The sequence below is a fragment of the Chiloscyllium plagiosum genome, unplaced genomic scaffold (genome assembly GCF_037043375.1).
Source record: "Chiloscyllium plagiosum isolate Xiang-an unplaced genomic scaffold, Cpla_swu_hap1 HiC_scaffold_33, whole genome shotgun sequence".
Lineage (NCBI taxonomy): Eukaryota > Metazoa > Chordata > Chondrichthyes > Orectolobiformes > Hemiscylliidae > Chiloscyllium > Chiloscyllium plagiosum.
The window spans coordinates 26,253,561-26,273,740 of NW_028270171.1; the positions used below are offsets into that span (position 1 = coordinate 26,253,561).

General features: G+C 45.8%; 1 protein-coding gene across 3 annotated transcripts in view; it reads right to left on the minus strand.

Moving 5' to 3' along the window:
- Nucleotides 1-20,180, minus strand: part of serhl (serine hydrolase like) — a 43,092-nt gene that overhangs the window by 22,802 nt on the left and 110 nt on the right. The window contains exons 1-5 of one of the 3 annotated variants that reach the window (XM_043679988.2): nt 19,410-19,429; nt 16,451-16,531; nt 14,272-14,421; nt 3,690-3,803; nt 1,386-1,427 (exon numbers count right to left, since the gene is read on the minus strand). In XM_043679988.2, the coding sequence (XP_043535923.1) occupies nt 1,386-1,427; nt 3,690-3,803; nt 14,272-14,421; nt 16,451-16,493 (349 nt within the window). In that variant the 5' untranslated portion in view covers nt 16,494-16,531; nt 19,410-19,429. Of the gene's footprint in view, nt 1-1,385; nt 1,428-3,689; nt 3,804-14,271; nt 14,422-16,450; nt 16,532-19,409; nt 19,430-20,180 lie in introns of those variants that run through there. The other 2 variants (XM_087978386.1, XM_087978388.1) reach the window with 2 other exon arrangements.

Genomic DNA, 20,180 nt, shown 5'->3' on the forward strand with positions numbered 1-20,180 from the left:
ACCACGTTCCCATGTTCCAGCCTCTGACACATCTTCTCAGGATCCACCCCATCACCTCCCTTTTAGGAACTTACAAGTTTCGATAGGATCACCTCTGATGTTGCTAAATGCCAATGGAAAAAAATCCCATACAATGGTGCACTCCTCTGACAGATCACTTGTGGTCTGTGGGATCTTGCTGTGCACACACTGGCCACATTTGCCCAAAGAGCAACATCGATTACATTTTAAGGAAATTTCTATACAGGGACATGTTTGAGGGCGCCCTGAAGTCGAGAGAAATGCTATAAAAAAAAGGGTAGATTTATTTCTCTCTGCAGGAGCAGTGAGACAATAATAGTTCCAACACTTGGATGCCAACAGAATTTTGAATTACTGACAACTGACCTTAGTTAATAAAAACCTGGGCTTAAAGGAAGACTTGCATTTATATAGCACCTGTCATGACTTTGGGATCTCTTAAAGCGCTTCAGAGCCAGTTAACAATTTAATTACAATTTCTATTGTAATACAGGAATTAAACAGTGAAGAGGCCGATTCCCACTAGCTGACATGTGACAATTACGACAGAATCTGTTTTTACAGGTACTAGTTAAGAGGTAAAACTAGTTAAGGAAACTGGGAACAGCTCCCCCCGCTCTTTCACAAAGTAGTGCTTGGAGATCTTTCGTGCTGACCTCATGGGGTGGGCTTCGGTCTCAAGGTCTTATTTAAAAGTCAGCGCCTCTGATTTTGCGACACTCCCTCAGTCCTGCACTGGGAATGGCAGCATGGATTATGTGCTTGAGTGGGATGCGCTTCGGAGGGGCAGTATGGATGTGATTGGCCGAATGGCCTGCTTCCACACTGTAGGGATTCTATGAGTATCTGCAGTGAAACTTGAAACTGCAATCTTCTGACTCACTGATATTTATATTCTACTGCTGGTTATGGGGATTGGTAAGCTCAAGGGCTTTTGCCCGGAACGTCGATGTTCCTGCTCCCCGGATGCTGCCTGAACTGCTGTGCTTTTCCAGCACCACTCCAATCTAGAATCTGGTTTCCAGCATCTGCAGTCCTTGTTTTTACCAAGCTCAGTTGGCTGGACGGCTGGTTTGAGATATGGAGAGATGCCAATAGCGCAGGTTAAAATTTCCACACAGGCTGAGGTTACCACAAAGGATGCTCCTTCTCACCTTCTCCCCTCAGCCGAGGTGACCTTCAGGTTAAACTACCACCAGTCACCTCTCTCTAAATGTGACAAGAATCCCATGGTCCAGTAACTTACAGTGACTTTAGCTTGACCTTTAATGCTGGTTATCACTTACTCTCTCAGCATATCTTACACGAGGACGATGTTTGGTTTGGACTTTGTACATGCAATGACACATGGTAACATCACTTACCCATGCTGTGGCCTAAAATGGTGAACTTATTCCAGTTTAAAGCTGTAACAATAAAACAAAACAAAATCAGGAGTGCTTTTGAAGTTTTAATTTCTCTTTAGTTCCCCACCCTCCTCTGCTGCAAATGTTCATTCTTCACCAGATGGATGTCCCAGGAGGGTTAATGCAACACCTTGCTACAAGTCAGCCTCAACATAGGGTGCAGCAAGTTATTAGACACTGGGAGAAAGGGGCATCCCAGAGCCATTTTTCACACACACACACAAATATTTGTTGTAAAGACTGCAACGAGAGGGGGATCTCTGGTGTGAGCTAGCCTCCAACAGGGTCTTCAATCTGATGAGGAAATACTTATGTTATCACCTCACAGCACCAGGGTCCTGGGTTCGATATCTGAAGTGTGATTACTAGACCTGGACACACTACCAGTGTTCTACCCTATACAAAGCCTTATAAAGGTTCAGCCTAACTTTATAGACTCATGGAATTCTAGGGGAACATCTTTTGGGAAACTAAGCCTTTCTGCTACATGTACACTCCAACTCTACACTGTCTGTGTAGAGTTTGCATGTCCTCCCCATATTAGGGGAGGACATGCCCCTAATATGTGCAGGTTAGGTGGATTGGCCATGCTAAAATTGCCCAGTGTCCACGGATGTGTAAGCTAGGTGGGTTAGCCATGGGAAGTGTAGGGTTACAGGGATAGAGTTGGGGGTTGGGGTTCTGGGTGGGATGGTCTTTGGAGGGTCGGTGTGGACTGATGGGCCAAATGGCCAGCCTCCACACTATAGGGATTCTATGATTCTGTGAGAGGGTGCGTGTGGATTTGCAGCTCTGAAGAATCCAAAAGATGTTTATTCCAACCAATTCTGTACAAACATAAAATTCTTCAGGCTCACGAGTCCTTGAGCAGATATTAAGGTACTCCATTTCAAACATGGAAACATACAAAATAAGGAATAGGCCATTCAGTCCTTCAAGCCTGTTCTGTCACTCAGTAGGATCATGGCTGACCATCCAACTCAGTCCCTTGTTCCTCAGGTTTTCCCCACAGCCTTTGATCCCTTTAACCCTAGAACACGATATCTAATTCCTTCTTGAAAACATCCAATGTTTTGGCTTCAACTACTTTCTGTGGAAGAGAATTCCATAGGCTCCCTGCTCTCTTGGTGAAGTACTAAAAGACCTGTCTCCTTATACTTCAGCCCATGGACTGGACTCCCCAGTCATCGGGAACATTCTTCCTACAATTACCCTATCTGGTCATTTTAGACTTTTCTATGAGATACCCTGTTGCTCTCCTGAAGCCCAGTGAATACAGTCCTAACCGATCCAGTCTCTCTTCATACACCAGTCCTTCCATCCCAGGAGCAACAGAGAAGCACGCCTCCAGTAGCGTGTCATGCTTCAAGTGATCAGACGTAAGATGGAGTTTGAGATTCTGATACCCTCAGGTCACATGCTAGGATAGTGATGACATGAGAGAGAGTGTGTCTCATAAAGGTGCCCTGACCTATTCCTCATGTCACAGAACACATCAATATCCAGCCAATGCTTCCCCAAAAAAATGGGCTGCACTGAAACAAGTCACGCCTGGGCACTTTATTAGAAATTGGTGTTCCTTTTAAAGGGAGAAGCAACTTGCATTTCACAACCTCTGGATGACTCAAAACGCTGGGCAGCCAATGGGATATTTCTGAAGCGTGGTCTTGTAGGGGACTCAGCAGCCAAAACAGACACGAGATCAGACGTAGCAACAAGATGATCACCATATAACCTTCAGCATTAGTTGAGGGATAAACATTGAGCAGGGCACTGGGCAAGTCACTGCAGCTTCTCTTAGAACACCACCACTCAAGACATCCTGAGTTTGTGAAAGGTGCCACATAAATGCAAGCTGATTTTGTCCTGGCTCTCGATAATTCAGCCAGTGGCAAAACTAAAGCCTGATGTAACTCACGTCATCCTCAGCAAAGTGGACAAGCTTCACGTGCATGCCTTGACCACACCAGCTGTAGTAACAGACACAACCCCACCACAAACCAATTTCCACAACGGTCTGCTTTTCCAGCGACTGACATTTGGCTAAACTTCCCACTCCTGGAGTGGAGACGGATATGCCAGTGCCCCTGCTGCTGCCTGGGAGATCAGTGAAGTTAGCACAAAACGACATTTGGCCCTGGGCTCTGACGTCAACTAACAGGTCTCCTGCAAGCAGATAGAATCAGTAGGGGCTGAGTAACAGCCTCGAGACCGGGCTCACCTCGCCGTGACCCACCAAATCCAAGCAGAACCGAAACCTACCGTCTGCAATTCGCCGCACGTCCGAGATGTATTCCGTGAAGTAATAGGGAATTCCTGGCGACCGGTGTGAGGAAAGGCCATGACCAGGAAAATCCAATGCCACGTAATAAAACTCTGAAACAGGAAACAGCAGTCACCACAGGTTGCTTTGGCAGAGGAATTAGTTTTTTACCAACATAAAGAACTCACTCTGCCCAGAGTTAGTTAAATTCTAGGCTACACTCTATCGTTTGGAGCAGATACAAAGGTTTCAAGCTCATATCCCTGGCTGTGTAACTGTAACAGGGAAAGCATTGGCCTCGTGGTATTATTGCTAGATTATTGCCAGAAATTCAACTAACATTCTGGGGACCTAGGTTCAAATGGTGGCATTTGAATTCAACAAAGAATTGGTAATTATGGGCCTAATGTCGACAATCATTGCTAATTGTCAGAAAAACCCATCTGGATTCACTAATGCCTTGAGGGAAAGAAATCTGTCTTTCTTACCTGGTCTGGCCTACATGTGACCCCTGGACCCGCAGCGATGTAATTGACTCTAAACTGCCCTCTGGGCCATTAGGGACGGGCAATATATGCTGGCCTAGAGACATCCACATCCCATGAATGGAAAAATAAAACAGATTTGCAAGGACGATAGCAGAACTGACTGCTGCGATTCAAGAAAGGCCGGCAGGAGGCTGGAAGAACACAGCAAGCCAGGCAGCAACAGGAGGTGGAGAAGTCGAAGTTTCAGGTGCAACCCTTCTTCAGGGCTGGGGTGGGTGTGGGGGAAGCTGCACTAAAGGGGGGGTTGGGGGTGAAGTGAGGATAAGACCATAAGACCATAAGACATAGGAGCAGAAGTAAGGCCATTCGGCCCATTGAGTCCACTCCGCCATTCAATCATGACTGATGGGCATTTCAACTCCACTTACCCGCATTCTCCCCGTAGCCCTTAATTCCTTGTGACATCAAGAATTTATCAATTTCTGCCTTGAAGACATTTAGCGTCCCAGCCTCCACTGCACTCTGTGGCAATGAATTCCACAGGCCCACTACTCTCTGGCTGAAGATACGTGAAGACAGGTCGAGGGTATAACCTGGTTGGTCAATTGGGAGGAATGGACCCATTTGGTGGTTTGGCAATGGAGGAGGCCAAGGATGGTCATGTTGGAAAGGGAGTGGTCGGGGGAATTGAAATGGGCAGTGACTGGGAAGTCCAGGTTGCAGGGAAAAGTACCTGGGGTTGGGTGGTGGAGGTGGCGTCCAGATCAGAGTGGTGCTGGAAAAGCACAGCAGGTCAGGCAGCATCCAAGGAGCAGGAAAATCAACGTTTCAGGCAAAAGCCCTTCATCAGGAATGAAGGCAGGAAGCCTCCAGGGTGGAGAGATAGAAGGCTAATCTAGACTCTGATTTCCAGCATCTGCAGTCCTCGCTTTTGCCTGGTGGAGGTGGCGTGACTGTCAGAGGGAACAATCCATGCAGAAAACTGAGAGGGGTGGGGAGGGGAAGATATTCTTGGTAGTGGGGTCGGAGAGCTGAAATGGAGGTGGCTGCCGGACTGGAGCGGTGGGGGCTCAGATTGACTGCAATGTAATCTTTATCTGTAATCGGTTTATCTGAAATCGGTTTATCTGACTGTAATGTTTATCCGTTTAACTGCATGCCTTATTTTGATCTTTTACTATGAATAACTGAAGTAATGTACCTTTTTTCTCCTTTATTACTCTTTTCGATCTTAGATTTGTACGTAGGCACTCTAAGATGACCCCATCTAAGATGACCCCATGAGAGGTGACATTGTGCACTTTTCACTGTCCTCCCGTACTTGAGTACACGTGACAATAAAACCTAATTCTAATTCACCTTTAACCAGCGAGTGGTGAGAATGTGAATCGCACTGCCATGTGGAATAGTGGCGGTTAAAAGTCCAAATTGAATAAAGGGGAAACCAGATAAACACATGAGAGAGCAAGGTCATGCTGATATGAGATGAAGAGGGGAGGGAGGAGGTTCACACAGAGTATAAACTATAATCGGCATATCATTAGAATTCTAGTTACTACTGGACAAGTCAGATCCCAGAATAAATCTGGCTTGACAAATCATATTTCTCGTTTAATGTGGTGACCTTTCATTGCAATGTAAGTACAGCAGGCTGCCAATTTGGTTCTAGCAATGAAACAGAGGTTAATTATATTTAAACAAGTGAAACAAACCAAATTTTCTATGTATGACACAGTGTGAAAGATTTCAAAACATAAGGTAATACAAAATCCCAACTACTCCCCAGCACCATCGCTTTACAGTTACGCAAAAGCACAGGAATATTTCCCTCCCAATCAAACCCACGAGTTTGATTTAACTACTTCTACTCTGTTGGTCCCATGCAGGCTTTTCCCTTTGATCATTCATACAATCAAGAGCTTAGACTTTCTCAGCTTTGAATAAGCAAAGCAGGCTTATATCCAAACACTCCTGACATTCCATAAACTAAACTCTTTCACATATTTCCTTAACTGCTCTAAACAGTCTTCTTTTTCTAAGAGACGCACCACTTGCATTCAGGTCTCCTTCAAACTGCCCAAAAGCTTTTTAATTAAATGGGAAAAAAAAACTTGCTCATCTTAGCTTCTGTTGCTTTCCATCCCCCTTATTTGATTGCTAAATGTTTTCCTATAACGCCTAAAATGTAAACATTAACACTCCAGGAGGACCCTTCACAAAATAAAGACCAACACTCATAATACAATCTCAAAAAATTATATTTATTATCGCAGACTTTTCACCACAAAATTCTATTCATTTCAGGAGTATAAAAGGAAATCATGCTAGACTTTTATAAGCCACTGGTTAAGCCTCAGTATTAACAAGAGCACTGGGTGTGCAATTATGTGTCAGTCTGCATAGGAGAAAACACAAGGCCTTATTAAAGGCGTGGAGATTTACTTGAGTGACAAAGGGAATGAGAAAATTCAGTTACACGAAAAAACTGAAGATATTGCAATTGTTCTCCTTGGAGGATAGAAGATCATGGGAAGATTAAGTGCTCAGGATTATAAAGGGTGTTGTTCAAATTAAATAGGAGACACGGTTCTCAGATGTCTGGAGGATTGGAAGACACAGATTGACAAACTTATGGAATAGGGGTTGAAAGAGCCACATTAGTTTTAGTGGATGTAACGAATTGCATTGTGAACAGAGAGGGAAGTTTAGAATTTGGAGAGAGCAGGAATTTGCTGCAGGGTGGAAAGGAAGTGCTGTGTTGTACCTTTAATATCTGTAGCAGTTTGTGTAACTTGAGACAGTTAGACACAGCACCAGATTGGAACAGCAACAGGGAGGAGCCTCTTGGGAGAAGGTGGCACGGTGTGGGAGGGGCGGCATGAACACAAGAGAGAAATTGCAAAGGTGACAACTGAGAAGAGAGACATATTACTGAAGCACACATCAGGACAAATGCAAGAAAACCCAATTTGAAAAATGATAACAACTATGCCAAGGGAGAATGGGGTGCTGATTGGTTGGTTAGTTAATTTTGATTGGTTATGGTGATGCCATGAGAACTACAGACTTCACTCCTGGGGCTTTCAAAAAACCATAGGCACAAACATGTTCCTATAGTTTTCCAAGTACCAGTCTGTGTACGTGTCATTTCTGTTAAGTATAAATGAGCCACTTTGACTAATGATCTTAAACTGATAGTTATTAGAGTTCAATGTAGGTAAGTGTGAGGTGATTCACTTTGGTAAGAGTAACAAAAAGATGGGGTACTGGGCTAATGGTCGGATACTTGGTAGTGTGGATGAGCAGAGGGATCTTGGTGTCCACGTACACAGATCTTTGAAAGTTGCCACCCAGGTAAATAGTGCAGTGAAGAAGGCATATGGCGTACTGGCTTTTATTGGTAGAGGAATGGAGTTCCGGAGTACTGAGGCCATGTTGCAGTTGTATAAGACTCTGGTGCGGCCGCATCTGGAGTATTGTGTGCAGTTTTGGTCGCCATACTATAGGAAGGATGTGGAGGCACTGGAACGGGTGCAGAGGAGGTTTACCAGGATGTTGCCTGGTATGGTAGGAAGATCGTATGAGGAAAGGCTGAGGCACTTGGGGTTGTTTTCATTGGAGAAAAGAAGGTTTAGGGGTGACTTGATAGAGGTGTACAAGATGATTAGGGTTTAGATAGGGTTGACCGTGAGAACCTTTTTCCACATATGGAGTCAGCTATTACAAGGGGGCATAGCTTTAAATTAAGGGGTGGTAGGTATAGGACAGATGTTAGGGGTAGATTCTTTACTCAGCGAGTGGTGAGTTCGTGGAATGCCCTGCCAGTAGAGGTGGTGGACTCTCCCTCTTTATGGGCATTTAAGCGGGCATTGGATAGGCATATGGAGGATAGTGGGCTAGTGTAGGTTAGGTGGGCTTGGATCGGCGCAACATCGAGGGCCAAAGAGCCTGTACTGCGCTGTATTTTTCTATGTTCTATGTAGAGCACTGAGGGTTGCCAGTCAGTGCTGTCTAATTGTGGAATCATCTAATGGCTGACCTTATGTTTTGAAGGTGTGGGCTGGTTGAGTATGTTCCATTCCCTGCCTATTGTGAAAAGCCAGAGGACCATGTTGTCACACATGAGTATCAGTGCCAGTATGATGCCAGGTTAGTAGGCTGTTTCCCTTGCACCAGCATCCTTTCACCAATTAATCTCTCTCACCTTTCAACTTGGCACAAACCCTTCCTTCTGTTTTCCCGCACCTCTGTTCCATGCCTCTGTACTTGCTACTCAAACTTCTTCCTATTCTCATGAAAGGCCATCGAGGTGCTTTTTAAAAATCTGTGCATTGTTGAAATGTTGGTTCTCTCTCTCTTCACAGATGCTGCTGAGTGCTTCCAGCATTTTCTGTCTGTAGTTCAGGTTTCCAGCACTCATGGTCAGGTGCTGCCATTCACAGGAGATACTTTAACAGAAAACCTTGCAAAAGGGTGAAATCGCGAGGGACAAACATGTTTTATAATTGGAGTCAACTGGATCTACAAACATTGCTCCAGGTAAGAAAATAGTGATTTTGGAGGTTCAATGCAAATTGCAGCTCATGAACGACAGACCGGTTGGAAAGACTCAATTCCAGAATTGTCTATTTTATCAGAACTCAGTAACAGTGAATAGCACCTTCTCCTCATTCTCCCTGAACACTAAGACCTACCTTTGCTGATCTGGTCCTGCTGCTTGGTTCTCAGTTAGAATCGTAGAATCCCTACAGTTTGGAAGGAGGCTATTCAGCCCATCAAGTCCACACTGATCCTCCAAAAAGCATCCCACTCAGACCGAATCCCCTACCCTTTCCCTGTAACCCTGCATTCCCATGGCTAATCCACCTAGCCTACGTATCTCTGGACACTACGGGGCATTTTAGCATGGCCAACCCATCTAACCTGCACATTCTTGGACTGTAGGAAGAAACCAGAGCACCCGGAGGAAACCCACGCAATACAGAGGAAGAGTGCACAAACTCCACATAGACAGCCCCCTGAATGTGGTATCAAACCAGGGTCCCCAGCCTACTGCGGGCAAGTTACAGTGGATAAACAGGAACATTCCCTCCCAGAAAATCTTTTCTTACGTGAAGTGCACCAATAGTGCAATCTCTCTGATTTCCACCACTGCAGATCCCAAAAATGATTCCCCCGAGCCAAATCCAGGAGCTCCTCAACACCACTCTCCCACTCCTGTATGGACTCAATGCTCACAGTGTAATAAAGGCTCCTCTGAGCAACAGGAGGTGCAGTCTTCTGACGAGATGCTAAACCAAGCCCCCATTTAAGATGCACCATAGAAAGCACCCTATTCGGATGCATCACATCTTAGTGTGGCAACTACTCTGCTCAAGACCGCAAGAAATTAGACAGAGTTGTGCATGTGACCCAATCCATCACACAAACCAGCCTTCCGTCCGCTGACTCCAATCACACTTTCCACCGCCTCAGGAAAGCAGCCACCATAATCAAACATCCCTCCCACTCCAGACATACTCTCGCCCACCCTCTTCCATAGGGCAGAAGGTACAAAGGTTTGAAAAAGAAGTACCAACAGATTTAGGAACAGCTTCTTCCCCGCTTTTATTAGACTTATGAACTGATCTCTCGTAAGTTAAAAATCACACAACACCAGGTTATAGTCCAACAGGTTTAATTGGAAGCACTACCTTTCGGAGCACTGCTCCCTCATCAGGTGGTTGTGGAGTATAAGATTGTAAGACACAGAATTTATCACAAGTTGTGTCTTACAATCTTATACTCCACAACCACCTGATGAGGGAGCAGTGCTCCGAAAGGTAGTGCTTCCAACTAAACCTGTTGGACTAGAACCTGGTGTTGTGTGATATTTAACTTTGTACACCCCAGTCCGACACCTGCATCTCCATATCATGACCTCTCATAAATTAGAGTTGATCTTTCTCTGCAGCTTCTCTGTAGCTGCATCCTTATTCTGCACTCTGTTCTACTACCCTGATGTACTTATGTAAGGTATGATTTGTCTGGTTAGCACGCAAAACAATACTTTCCACTGTATCTTGGAACATATGACAATAATAAATCAAATCAAATCTGCCCTCTCAGGTAAGTGCAGGCCACCCCATGGGCCCATTTCAAAGTTAATCAGTGGAGTTCTTCCCAGTGTCCAAGGGCCAAAATGTACCCATCCTCCAACACCACTGAACACAGACGGTCTGCTTATCATCACATTGTTATTTGTGACAGCTTCCTGTGCACATTGTGGCTGCTGCGTTTTCTAAATCAGCACAGCAACTAAAATTCAAAAGTCATTGACTGTCCATAAAACCTTTTTTGAGACGTCCTGGGCTTGTGAAAAGGTGCCAAGAAAATGCAAGTTCCTTTCTTTATAGGTTACAGCAAGCAAACTTCAGACATCACTTACATAATGCTGGGAAGTGACAGAATAGTGGAAAATCTCACACTGGGAGAATCGTTAGGGATGTGACCAGATAGGAAGGTGACTTGAAATCTCTATCAGAAAACTTTAATCACGTTCCAGTAATTAACCCGAAATTTCCAGGTCCAACTATTCCTGTAACTCACGACAGTGGCTCCCAGAGGTAAGAGAGGACAGCCTCCGGCTCTAGAGATCCTTGATAATGCTCAACGGAAGTATATTCCAGTCAAAAAACAAAGATAGCTAGGGTGGGAGGAGCCAGCCTTGGATAACCAAGGAAATAAAGAAAGGCATCCAATTAAAATTAAAAGGCTTACAAAGTAGCCAAGAATAGTGGGAAACAGGAAGATTGGGAAAACTTTAAAAAGCAATAAAGAACTACAAAGCAAGCAGCAAACAAAGGAAAGATCGATTATGAAAGCAAACTAGCACTGAAAGGAAAACATTTTATAAATATATAAAATGGAAAAGGGTGGCTAAAGTGGATCTACAACCATGCAGGATGAGAAAGGGGAATTAATATTGGGTAATGCTGAAACAGGCATGGCCTTGGAAACTATTTGGTGTCAGTCTTCACAGTGGAAGATGTGTCTAACATGCCAAAGAATGATGTTAAGGATATGATGAGAGGTGAAGATCTCATTTCAATTGTGATCACTAAAGGGGCAGTATTGAGCAAACTTGAGAGTCTGAAGGTAGATACGTCCCCTGGTCCTGATGGAATGCATCCCAGGATGCTGAAAGAAATGGCGGAAGTTACAGTAGATGGGTTAGTGGTAATTTACCAAAGTTCACTAGACTCAAAGCAGCTCCAGGCCGTCTGGAATACAGCAAATGTCACATCGCTATTTATAAGAGGGCGTGTGCAAAAGGCAGGTACATATAGGTTAATTAGTTTCACATCTGTAATCAGGAAAATGCTGGAGGTTATCATGAAAGAAGAAACAGTGAGACATCCACATGGCAAGGGCTCCATCAGGCAGACGCAGCAAGGATTCAGGAAGGGAAAGTCGTGTTTCACAAACTTACTGGAGTTCTTTGAGGACGTAACAAACACAATGGATGGAGGGAAACAGATGGACGTTGTATACTTGAATTTCCAGAAGGCGTTCAACAAGGTGTTGCACAAAAGACTCATCCATAAGAGAAGAATGCATGGAGTTGCAGGGAATGTACTAGCATGGATAGAGGACTGGTTAGCCAATAGAAAGCAGAGAGTTGGGATAAATGGATGGCTCTCTGGTTGGAGATCAGTGTTGGGCCCGCAAGTGTTCATGATATATATAAATGATTTGGAAGAGGAAACAGAGTGTAATGTATCCAAATTTGCTGGTGACACTAAATTGAATGGAAAGGCAAACTGTGCAGAGAATGTGGAGGGTCTGCAAAGGGATTTAGATTGGGTTAGTGAGTGGGCGAGGGTCTGGCAGGTGGAGTACAATGTTGGTAAATGTGAGGTTATCCACTTTGGAAGTAAAAATAGGAGGTCAGATTTTTATTTAAAATGGTGAAAGATTGCAGCATGCTGTTGTGTAGAGAGACTTAGGAGTGCTCGTACATGACTCGCTAAAGGTTGATATGCAGCTGCAACAGCTAATCAGAAAGGGAAACGGAATATTGGCTTTCATTGCTAGAGGGATTGAATTTAACAGCAGGGAGGTTCTGCTGCAATTATACAAGGTGTTGGTGAGGCCGCACCTGGAGTATTGTGCGCGGTTCTCGTCTCCTTACTTGGGGAAGAACATACTGGCTTTGGAGACAATGCAGAGAAGGGTCACTAGGTTGATTCTGGTAATGAGGGAGTTACTCTATGAGGAGCCACCTGGGACTGTACTCAGTAGAATTTAGAAGAATGACAGTTTCTTACAGAAACTTATAAAATTATGAAAGGGATAGATAAGGTAGAGGCAGGTATGTTGCTTTCGCTAGTGGGGGAAACTAGGCCTAGAGGATCTGGCTTCAAGATTAGAGGGAGTAGATTTAGGACAGAGATGAGGAGAAACGGCTTTTCCCAGAGAGTAGTGAATCTATGGAATTCTCTGCCCAAGGAAGCAGTAGAGGCAGCTTCATTAAATATACTCAAGACTCGGTTGGATGGGTTTTTCATGGTAGGGGAAGTTAAAGATTATAGGGATAATGCAGGTGGGAGGATCTGAAACTATGGATAGGTCAGCCATGATCTGAATGAATGGCAGAGCAGGCTCAACAGGCCAAATGGCTTACTCCTGCTTCTATTACTCCGAAACAAAAGTCTTTTAAAAAAAAAATTTCAAGCTTGCCCATTTTTGAGGTCCTTCATCACCACAAGCTGCCCCAAAGCACTTTACAGTTGATGAAATACCTTTGACGCTCAAGCATTTGTGATGATACTATGGTTTTAAAAAGGTGTAGTTTGTCCTTTTTGTTTTTAAATGAGGAAAGGTTGAGAGAGAGGTGCAAAGCAGTCAACTTAGAGACAAATCAAGTAAGCAGTTTGTGAAGCCTTGGGTTCTTTTTTTTTTGAGAAGTTGGAACAATAGAAGCAGCCTGAGTGGGTGGGGTCAAGCTCCCACAGAACCAGGATTCGCTTTAGCTTTAGTTTGTTAGTAGTAGATGTTGCTGGGGTCTTGAAGCTGGGTGTGGACAGCCTATCACTAGTGTTCAGATTATGACACCCTCGTCAGTGTTCCTGTCGAACATCCAGTTTCTCTTTATTTTTCCGGTCCAGGCAATGATGAGCCAAATGGCCCCCTTCTGCACTGTAATGACTCTGTGATTCTTCATTTTGTTGAATAAATACCTTGATTAGATCCCCTCTAAAATCTCTTGAACCAAAACGAAAACAAGCCTAGTCTGTGCCCCGGCCCTCGCAAATTAATCCTTTAGGCTGCAGCATGATTCTGGTAACAATTAATTCAATTCCAGGCTAATACTGCTTCTCTGAGATACAGCATCTAAAGCTGACTGCAGTTACTCCAAATGGAGGCTAACTGAAGATATGCATCAACGAGGTGACAATTTTCTCACTCCTGAGTTCACTGGCGACTTACATTTATATTGTGTCTTTGATGCAGTAAAATGTGCGCCTCGAGGATCTGACATCCAGTGAGGGATTTGAGCCCGATAAGGAGATATTAGGTGCAATGACCAAACACTTGCAAGGAGCAGCCTAAAATGAATAAAGAGAGGCACAGCGGTCTGGAGGGAGGGAAATTTCAGAATTCAGGGCCCAGGCAGCTAAAGGCAGGGAACACGTAAAATCAAGGATATGTCAGAGACCAGAATTGGAGCAACGCAGATATCTTGGAGCGCTGTGGGGCTCATACACAAAGGAGATATGATGTGGAGGAACCAGTGTTGGACTGAGGTGGACAAAATTAAAAATCACACAACACCAGGCTATAGTCCAACAGGTTTATTTGGAAGCACTAGCTTTCAGAGCGCCGTTCCTACAACCACCTGATGAAGGAGCATCGCTCCGAAAGCTAGTGCTTCAGATGATGGTGGTGGCCAGGATAAACATTGGAATATTCACATTTAGGAGGAACAAAGTCAATTAAAAAAACAAGAGGGTTTCAGCAGATGGGTTGAGGCAAAGTCTCTAATTTTGTTATCTTAAGAAATTGTAGTTCCTAGAGAGAAACTCATAAATGATTGTTAGCTGGTACTCACCTCCGGGAAGCAAAGGGATGAGTCGGTCAAAAGTGTTGGCATTATCTGCCCAGCCGTGCAGACATAATACTGGGCGCCCACTGGGATGACCCCAGGCCTTGGCTGCGATGTGGCCCCACGGAACTGTGAAGCTCAGCTCACGGTAGACGCCTGTATGGAAGGAATGAACAGGAAGCTCCTCTGTGATTGTCAGGAAAATAGAGGGGAGATGGTGATCATAGGATCTGTACTGTGGGGAAGCACATCATTCAGCCCATGGAGTCCACACCAATAATGTAGTAGTACGATTACTGGATTAGAAATCCAGAAGTTTCTGCTGTGTGGGCAGAGGTTCGAAACCCACCTCGGCAGCCACAACCATTTAATTCAATGTAAATTAACTCCTAACAATTCTGGCACAGAAAACTAGTCTCAAATAGTGACCACGCACTTATCAATGATGCAAAATCCCCATCTGATTCATGAATTACCTCTTGAGAAGGGCATCTGTTGACATCACTGGTCTGGCCTACATGTGACACCAGAGTCTGAACTCCTCTGCGTGACAGTAAGCCACTGCATTGTATGAACTGTAGCAGCTCTAGAGGGCAGTTCACCACTACCTTCTCAGGCCATTACAGCCTGACAATGAATGAATGAATGACAGACCAGCAATGCCCACGTGCCATGAAAGAATGAAATAAAACAGAACATTGTCCAATTGACTGTTTTCAATGTCTTGTGTTAAGGTGACAGCATGCAAGAGCTCATGAAACCCTGGCACTCGCTGCTCCCACTCTAGCTGTCAATCTCACCTTCTAACTTTAGCCAGGTATGTGAAGATGGTGCCCAGTAGATCCTCATTGTGAGGGGTTGGGTGACCATCAAACCATTAGCAGCAGATGAGAGAGACTGCCATTGGCAGGAGGACTGCTACCCGTGCTCTCAATGATCCAGACAGGCAAACCGAAGGACAAATCCAATGTTGGAAATTGTGCACCCTCCTTTTAGAGTCATAGAGTTGGACAGCACGGATACAGATGGTTTAACTCATCCATGCCGACCAGATATCCTAAATTAATCTGGTCTCATTTGCCAGTGTTTGGCACATATCCCTCCAAACTCTTCCTATTCATATACCCATCCAGATGCCTTTTAGATGCTGGAATTGTACTAGCCTACCATGGGCAGCACGGTGGCACAGTGATTAGCACTGCTGCCTCACAGCACCAGAGACCCGGGTTCAACTCCCGCCTCAGGCGACTCTGTGTGGAGTTTGCACATTCTCTCCGTGTCTGCGTTGGTTTCCTCCGGGTGCTCTGGTTTCCTCCCACAATCCAAAAACGTGCATTTTAGGTGAATTGGCCATGCTAAATTGCCCGTAGTGTTAGGTGAAGGGGTAAATGTAGGAGTATGGGTCTGGGTGGTATACGCTTCGGCGAGTCGGTGTGGACTTGTTGGGCCGAAGGGCCTGTTTCCACACTAAGTAATCTAATCTACCCATCCAGATGCCTTTTAGATGCTGTGATTGTACCAGCCTCCACCAGTTCCTTTGGCAGCTCATTCCATACACGCACCACCCTCTGCGTGGAAAGGTTGCCACTTAGGGTTGGGCCATAGAGTCTGCTTCCATATTGTATATCTCTGTGGCTTTGTAAGACCTCCCTGCTCCTGTATCTGAATCCTCTCACTTGGAGGGTCAACATATCATTTGACTTCTTCATCACCTGCTGCATTTGCATGCTTACTTTCAGTGACTGGAGTAAGGGTTTACCCCCGGTCTTGTCGCACCTTCCCCTTTCCCAATTTAAATCACCATTCAGATAATAACTTGCCTTCCTATTCTTTCTACCAAAACAGATAACCTCACATTTATCCACAATACCCAAATTCTGCACGACCACAGACATGGTGGGCCAAGGGCATGTTTCTACGCTGTACCACTCTATTATTAATAAATGATGCAGTGGTTGTCATATTGTTGTTTATGGAAGCTTGCTGTGGGTGAGCAGGTGCCATGTTTGCTAATTCGCTTCAAAAAGGACTGAGGTTGTGAAATGCAAATCTTTCTGTTTTTCACAGTATACTCCTACCTTTGTTCCTAACTCCCCCTCAATGTTATCCACCCTCACTGAAAGGTTGATTGCTGAGTAGCATCATGTTCCACTCATAAATGAGCGTTTCCAAGGACAAATCTCACCTTTCACGATTGCCATGGAAAAACACTTTGACACGAAGGACATTTTCTTGACCAACCGCAGGGAAGGATTCAGATCACATCCTATTTAAAAGGACAAGAAAACGGCAAATTAACAGTGAGCCCAAGGACGGAAAGACATTTTAATCATGCTCGCCTTTCAATAACAGAGTTTCATACTTTTAAGGCTGAGTTAGATAGAATCTTGACCAATATGGGTGTCAAAGACTAGAGGGGGACAGACAGTAAAGTGAAGTTGACAGCACAGTCAGGTCTATCATTAAAAACCGTTAAGAACTACAGAGTTGTAAATCAGAAACAAAAACAGAAGTTGCTGGAAAAGCTCAGCAGGTCAGGCAGCATCTGTGAAGAGAGATCAGTGTTAACGTTTTGGGTCTAGTGACATTCCGAGGGTCACCTGACCCAAATGTGTTAGTTCTAATTTCTCTTCACAGATGCTGCCTGACCTGCTGAGCTTTCCCCAACAACTTCTGTTTTTGTTTCAGATCCATCATTAAGTTACTGAGTGATAGAACAACATTAAGGGGGGGGGGGGGGGCAAATGACCTGCTTGCAATGTTAGTGGGCATCAAATGAAGTTAGGCCATTCTGCCCATCATTCATGTAGTAGAGTTACTCCATTTTGATCTTTTTCCTGCTCGTTGCTCAGTAAGGACTTTCCCTTCAAGCATCTGATTTTGCTCCATTGTGAAGGTGCAGCCCTTCCTTCATCACTGCGATCCAGGTCAGAACCGAACGCGTAAAGAGACATTTCCTTGGTTCCCCTCTTGGATTTTTCTCTGCCAGACACCTAATTCTGTATCTTCTGGTGAACTTACAACAGCTTCTCCTCATTCATTCAATCAAAAATCCTTCATAACTTTGAACATTTCAAACAAATCTCTCGCTACACCAATAAATAGCATCTTAAAGCCTGGAAACAGACCCTTCAGCCCAACCCGTCCATGCTGACCAGGTTTCCCAGACTAAACTACTCTCACTTGTCTGCGTTTAGCCCATATCCTTTTCCTTCACGTGCTTGTGCAAGTGTCTTTTAAATGTTGTAACTGTATTTCCCTCTTCCACTTCGCGCCCTCCAACCACACGGCATCAACATCGATTTCACCAGTTTCTTCCTTTCCGCTCCCCCCACCTCATCTCAGATCCAACCTTCCCAATTTGGCACTGCCCTCTTGAACTGTCCTACCTGCCCATCTTCCTTCCCATCTATCCACTCCACCCTCCCCTCCGACCCATCACCATTAGCCACCCCCCCCCCCCCACCTGCATCTACCTATTGCCTTCCCAGTTACCTTCACCCCAGCACCACCCACACCCTGCGATTTATCTCTCAGCCCCCTTATCCCCACCCCCATATTCCTGATTAAGGGCTTATGCCTGAAATGTTGATTTTCCTGCTCCTCAGATGCTGCCTGACCTGCTGTGCTTTTCCAGCACCACACTTTTCAATTCTGATCTCCAGCATCTGCAGTCCTCACTTTCTTCTAGTTTGTTCCATATACACTCGGTGTGTTAAAAGCTGCCCCTCAGGTCCCTTTCCCCTCTCACCATAAACCTATGCCCTCTAACTTTGAACTCCGCTGCCCTGGGGAAACTCACTTTATCTATGCCTCTCATGATTTTATAAACACCTATAAAGGTCACCCCTTAACCTCCTATGCTCAAAAGAAAAAAAGTCCCAGCCTATCCAGCCTCAAACCTTTCAGCCCCGTTAACATTCTGGTGTATCTTTTTTGCAACCTTTTCAATGTAATAACATTCTTCCTGTAACAGGGTGACCAAAATTATACGCAGTACTCCAAAAGTAGCCTCACCAATGTCCTGTACAGCTGCAACATGATGCCCCAACATCTGTAGTCAATGTTCTGAACAATGAAGGCAAGCATGCCAAATGCCTTCTTCACCACCCTGTCTACCCGTGACATCACTTTCAAGGAACTATGTACCTAAACCCCCTAGGTCTCTGTTTGACTAGACTCCCCAGGGCGCTACCATTAACTTTGCAAGGTTTGCCCTGGTTTGTCTTAGATAAATGCAAGGTGTTGCATTTTGGTAAGTTAAACTCAATTTTCCACTCCTCAGCATATTGGCCCATCTGATCAATGTCCCACTGTACTCTTAGATAAGATTTTTCACTGTCCATTATACCACCATCCATGAACATCAACTAGCTACGAAACGACACGACCAGCTATCCCTAGTAGCCACACACGCAGACGACAAGCAACATGAATTTGACTGGGACAACACTACCATTATAGGGCAAGCCAAACAAACAACAGCCAGGGAATTCCTAGAAGCATGGCACTCATCCACAAACTCCATCAACACACACATCGACCTGGACCCAATATACCGGCCACTACAGCGGACAGCTGAAACTGACAACCGGAAGCGGCAGGGACAGGCCACTATAAATGCCGGAGGAAACACCACAGAAGCGCTTCACAGGAGGCTCCCAAGCACTGATGATGTCACCGAGACAGGGGACGAAACGTTTGCAACAAAAACTTCCAGCTCGGCGAACAGAACCACAGCAACGAGCACCCGAGCTACAAATCTTCTCCCAAACTTTGAACTATACCACCAAATTTGGCATCACCCGTAAACGTACTAACCACACTTCCACATATCACACTGTCTCCACAGAATTAAAATCACTCCTAGTACAAATCATTCAGAAGCAGGTCATCCAGAATTAAATGGAAACCTTACGATGCTGAGACACAACTTCCCACTTTCTGTTCTGAGAACGTAACAAGGGTCCTGTACCCTTTTTGTTTTCAACTTGCCCTGTTACTACCTTCACAAATAATAAATTAAAAATCACACAGTACCAGGTTATAGTCCAACAGGTTTATTTGGAGGCACTAGCTTTGAGAGTGCTGCTCCTTCATCAGGTACTGACAGCAGGCCTCCCTCCAGCTAAAGAACTACTCACCACAACATACCACCTTCCACTGCTTCAGCCAACTTTGTATCCAAAACTCCTCCAGCCCCGCCCCTAGAGCCAGGGCCCTCCAGCCCCGCCCCTAAAGTGAGGGTCCTCCAGCCCCGCCCCTAGAGCCAGGGTCCTCCAGCCCCGCCCCTAGAGCGAGGGCCCTCCAGCCCCGCCCCTAGAGCCAGGGCCCTCCAGCCCCGCCCCTAAAGTGAGGGTCCTCCAGCCCCGCCCCTAGAGCCAGGGCCCTCCAGCCCCGCCCCTAGAGCGAGGGTCCTCCAGCTCCGCCCCTAAAGTGAGGGTCCTCCAGCCTCGCCCCTAGAGCGAGGGCCCTCCAGCTCCGCCCCTAAAGTGAGGGCCCTCCAGCCCCGCCCCTAGAGCGAGGGCCCTCCAGCCCCGCCCACCAAACGGTGAGGGTCCTCAGCCCCGCCCCTAAAGTGAAGGTCCACAAGCCCCGCCCACCCAACGGTGAGGGCCCACCAGCCCCGCCCCTAGAGTGAGGGTCATCCAGACCCGCCCCTAGAGTGAGGGTCTATCCAGCCCCGCCCACCCAACAGTAAGGGTCCTCCAGCCCCGCCCCTAGAGTGAGGGTCCTCCAGCCCCGCCCCGCCACGAGTGAGAGTCCTCCAGTCCCGCCCCCCAGTGAGCGTCCTCCAGCCCCGCCCCCCCAGTGAGGGTCCTCCAGCCCCGCCCGCCTCACTGTGAGGGTCCTCCAGCCTCGCCCCACAGTGAGGGCTCCCCAGTCTCGCCCCAAAGGGTGAGGATTCTCCAGCC